The sequence below is a fragment of the Nansenia antarctica genome, assembly GCF_963989245.1.
Source record: "Nansenia antarctica genome assembly, chromosome: 13".
Lineage (NCBI taxonomy): Eukaryota > Metazoa > Chordata > Actinopteri > Argentiniformes > Microstomatidae > Nansenia > Nansenia antarctica.
The window spans coordinates 26,473,293-26,478,292 of record NC_137683.1 but is presented as its reverse complement, the minus strand read 5'-3'; the positions used below and the strand labels follow the sequence as shown (position 1 = coordinate 26,478,292).

The window sequence follows — 5,000 nt, the reverse complement described above, 5'->3', positions numbered from 1 at the left end:
CTCCCTATCCTCAACTATGGTGATACAGCTGACATGCTCCCAGCAGCCTCAGGTCTTAAACCATTAGATTGGGTGCATCACTCTGCTCTGCGCTTCGTTTGTAAGAAAAGTTTCCGCGCCCGCCGTTGTCTTTTGTATCGGTCTGTGGGATGGGTTTTCTTTGACTTTCAGAAGGGCTTATATTGGCTTTTATTTGTGTATAAAGCTGTTCTTTTAAAAGAACAGTGTCTATAGAATTGCGAAATGCTACTCTTAGCTACTGTGGTCCTCAGACATGGAATGAGCTTCAGGGTGCACTGAATCCCATACACATGTTTTTTTTTATTTTAGATTAGATTAGATTAGATTAGATTCGACTTTATTGTCATCGCAGAGTACAATACAACGAAATGCATTTAAGTATCCAACCAGAAGTGCAAATAGTGATATAAGAACATGATATTAAATAAAACAAGAATGATAGTTAACCATGCAATATACAGTATGTGCAGAGGCAGTATTGTAAACGTCAGTTTAGATTAGACGTACAGTTATGGGCTATATACAGTTATGGGCTATATACAGTTATGAGCTATGTACAGTTAGGTAGCTTGTACAGTGTGGTAGTTTATGTACGGTATCTAATGTGCAGAAGTATAAAAGAAGCTTTGTCAGGAGACATGTGCAATGTGCAATATACAGTATGTGCAACAGTAGTATTGTAAACATCAGTAGTGCAAAGGTAGAGTGATCACATTACTGTGATGTGCAGCCATCATCGTATTGTCATTGTCATTGTTTGTTTTAAGTCATTTGTTAGGGGCCAGCTCACATTCTCCCATCATGCTCCTGGTTTCATGAATGAATGTGTATATTTAGTATTTTACTGTGTGATGTATTTAAGGTTTTGTTTTTTTAATCATGTTTGTATTGTAAACAGGGCGTACTTGAAAAAGAGGTCTTGGTCTTAGTGTGTCTTCCTGAATAAATATGGGTTGAATAAAAACATATAATCCAAAAGAGTGATCTTTCACCTTGACAAAGATGTAGTCGTCCTGCACAGAGAGAGAGTTGTGGTCGATCTTCCCCAGGAACTGAGCGGTCACCATTTTGTCTGAGCAGTTCTGAATCAGACAGGTTACATACAGGTACCCTGAGAGATAACAGGGAAGAAAAATAAGAAGGAGGTTTAACTTTTAGAGAGAGAAAGAGTGAGAGGGAGGGGAGAGAGAGATACTGTAGACATGGTGGAAGGTATAAGATAGGCTAGGGAAGAGCTGAGCTGTATTTCATATGGACGATTGTCTATCTGCACATTTTGTCTGAGCAGTTCTGAATCAGACAGGTTACATACAGGTGTCCTGAGAGAAAACAGGGAAGAAAAATAAGAAGGAGAAAGTCTAACTTTTAGAGAGAGAAAGAGTGAGAGGGGAGAGAGAGAGAGAGAGATACTGTAGACATGGTGGAAGGTATAAGATAGGCAAAGGGAGCTGAGCTGTGTTTCATATGGACGATTATCTATCTGCACATTACTTTTCTTCACTAAATACGGCGGGGGGGGATTTGCTGGGGAACGGCAGAGTTGTGTGTCACACAACAGCTGCATCAGCAAGACCAGCCGCTGATATTCAGCAGCTTTTTCCTCCGCCGAGCCGGATAGGGATGACAGGCTAGTAATGGAGAAAACGCTAACTGTCGAAAGAAACACACAAAACTCTTAAACTTTAGCCCCCAAGTTGGTGACACTAAACTCTAAAGTCTTAAGAGTTAATCTTTCCTCATTTGTTGTTCTCCGTTTATTTGCCTGTTTTTGGTTCCAGTCTTTCCTGGATAACAAATGGAGGGACTCGTTTATTGAAATACCAAGACATTTAATCAAAAGAGCATACGGGGGGAGGAGGAGGGGGGGGGGCTCATTAAAAAGCTATTAGATTGGCTAAGCGTTCAATTCCAGCTTGTGACACGCACACTTATTCATTCCACCTGACCAACGGAGGAGGCTGACAGGGAAACGGCAAACGACAAGTAATGACTCCGGAAATGTGGAGCAGCTGAACACCGACACAAACAAGGACCGACAGACACAAGTTAATGAAACATTTGGGGAACTTTTTTTTGCCTATATACGTAGTTCATCACAGGTCATCACACACACTCAACCTCTATCACTTCCCTACACAGTGAGTGTGCGTGCGCGTGTGTGTGTGTGTTTATGTGTGTGTTAGGGTTGAACAAGGTTCCAGAGTTTTCCCGCCCAAACCCTTTTCCCATGATGAATAATTGCGAGAAGCCCAACAAATTATAATGAATAATTTCTATGAACAGCGTGACATGGAGCGGAGGCCGAACACTTAACAGGCATTTTCAGTCTGTGGACAATTTGTTACCAAGATCAGTAGCCACCTGAGTGTGGAGAGCATTGATTTGACACACTGTTATTTTTTCGAGAGCAACACTTCACAAGAAAGCATAAAACGTTAAACAGGAAGGGCCTCTATGGGAATTATGGGTTATTATGGGTTATGTTTGTTTGTGTGGCGGGTGAAGGCACTTGTTATGCTACACTTGTTAGGCTGGCTGTTGACTTATTTATTAGAGCGCAAGCCCACGCAGTGTTAGTTCTATTATTATTCAGCCTCCTCCGCTTTCATGAAAAATGACCATGACTCCCACAGATATTGCTAACTTTTTTGTTGCTTTTTGGCAGGCAGGTAGAGGACCCTAGGCCACGCCCTCACAACCGCTTTGATGCCAAAATTCCAGAAGGAGACGCTATAGCGACACAGTGAATTTTTCAACTTTGAGAGGCCCTAACTTTTGAAAGGTTTGTCTAAGAGACACCAAGGGCCCTATTATGCACTTCTTAACTTGCCGTCTTAAGTCTTAATTAAGACGCACCGCCAGGTTAAGACCTACCGCCACCCTTATTATGCGCTTCATACGCGCTACTGCTATTATGCAGGTGTCCCTAGGCGCCCACACATAAGACGTAAGACTCCCGTGCATATATTACTCATTGTGGGAGTGTTCATATGTTAATGAAGTGCGTTAGGCGCCCCTGCTATTATGCGATCTGAGTTTGCGCCTAGCGCTAAGAAGTGGTTTGAAAAGTTCTTAGGCGCTAGACTTCATGCACGTTTTCAAACACGGCCGCTGCTACTTCTTCCCACGCCTGTTTCACCACCTCGGCTCGGGGAGGATGTTGCGCCGTTCCAAAGATTGCGAACTGACGAGCCTTGACCTCATGCACGAGTTTGTTACTTTCTTCTGCAGAGAAGCGCGCTGACCTCCTTCTTAGGACTTCCATAATAGCATAGCGCTAATGACTTAACGCAGCCGGTTCTTAAAGGGAATGGCACCTGGCACGGTGATTGGGTTGATTGAGAAGACGCCCAAAACACACCCATGACTAATTTCTGGGCTTAGCGCCGGGTTTTAGGCGCCCACTACCGCACGCATAATAGCAAAGTGGCCTTGACCACGCCACCACGTCTTAAGTTTAGATCTACCGCCTTGTCTTATTGCTTAAGACTTATGAAGTGCATAATAGGGCCCCAACTGTCACATCAACACTGGCAGATCCACCTCCTCAAGACAAACAAAACAGCTGGTTGGACTGAAAAGATAACAAACTAATTTAAATATATACCGGCAGGCAGATCAATGAAACGTGGTACATTAGAAGTACAGTCCCTAACAAGATTGAGAACAAAAAGTTCCCACGTAAAAAAGTGACCACGCTACATGCTAATTAATCAGCACCATAATTAATGAAATATGGAAATTAGTCTATGTCGGCCATATGTATGCAAATTAATGTTAATGAATGAATGTTGGTGAGCCTCAAGAACGTAGTATGGCACAGATGTGTACCAAATGTCAACGTTATGGGTTGAACAACATGGCTGCCACATGCCACTCAATGTTCTGCATTTCCAGCCATTTTAAAATATAAAAAAATAATACTTAAAAATCTTTCATGAAGTCCGATTGACACCAACATTGTTACGTAGTATGCTTTTACCAGTCCCTGCAAAGTTTGCGACGGACAAGTTCTAGTGGATAGTGAGTTGGACTGGTGATCAGAAGGTCATGAGTTCAAATCCCACATGGGGAACACCACCACTAGTGTGCCCTTGAGTAAGGCACTTAGCCCTATGTTACTCCAGGGAGAGTGTTCCTAGAATCACTAATTGTTAGTTGCTTTGGATAAAAGCGTCTGCTAAATGGTAAAGAAATCATGATAGATGCAAATAGGGCTACATCAGTCACTGTTAATCTAATCAATCTTAGTGTGCTTTGAGATAGTGCCATAACAGAGATGAGAGGCAAATTTGAATTGAAATTAGAAACCTGTGCGCCCTTAATTGCCGCTTGCGGCTACATTTTAATTTGATTACGTAGTCCTAGTTTGTGTAGCCAGAAGGCTCACGTTTCATTCATGTTACGCTGCGGCTACATCAGAATAGAATGCAGCCTATGGCCTCCAGGCTATGCTGATCATTGATCTTTACTGCTTTAGAAATACCATTCATTGTTAGGCTAACAAATTATATCAAATGTAATAAGAAAATGATAGCTTTTATGTCAATGGTTTAATGCTTTAGAATGACACTAGCAGGAACACCAAGTTACCCAGGAGAGAACATTTGTGTGCATGTGCATATGAGTGTGCACGTGCGTGCGTGTGTGTGTGTGCAACACGTGTATGTGCATGGTACCCTCACTGGTCCTCCAAATCACTCTCCTTAATGGCACACACACAGACACTGCCAGCCTCCCAGTCAGCCTTCCTCATCCATCAACCCCCACCTCCCTTACCCCTGGAGACCCTCCCCCACTCATCACCTTCCAATCCTGGGAGTAGACCGCAGGCGAGTGCCAGGGCTAGTGCTGGCCTAGGCCTCTCTCTCTCTCTCTGCTCTCTCCCCTCTCTCTCTGGAGGCCCCCTCCCCTCTGTGCCCAGTCCACCCCCCCCATCCTCCATCCCCCCTGGTGCCTGCCATGGTTTAACCTTGACA

At 43.5% G+C, this 5,000-nt stretch overlaps 1 protein-coding gene across 1 annotated transcript in view; it reads right to left on the bottom strand.

Moving 5' to 3' along the window:
- sorcs2 (sortilin-related VPS10 domain containing receptor 2) overlaps positions 1-5,000 on the bottom strand; it is a gene marked incomplete at both ends in the record, with an annotated part of 248,143 nt that overhangs the window by 42,675 nt on the left and 200,468 nt on the right. The window contains 1 exon segment of the mRNA XM_080544142.1: positions 1,014-1,132. Coding sequence (XP_080400268.1) covers positions 1,014-1,132 — 119 coding nt within the window.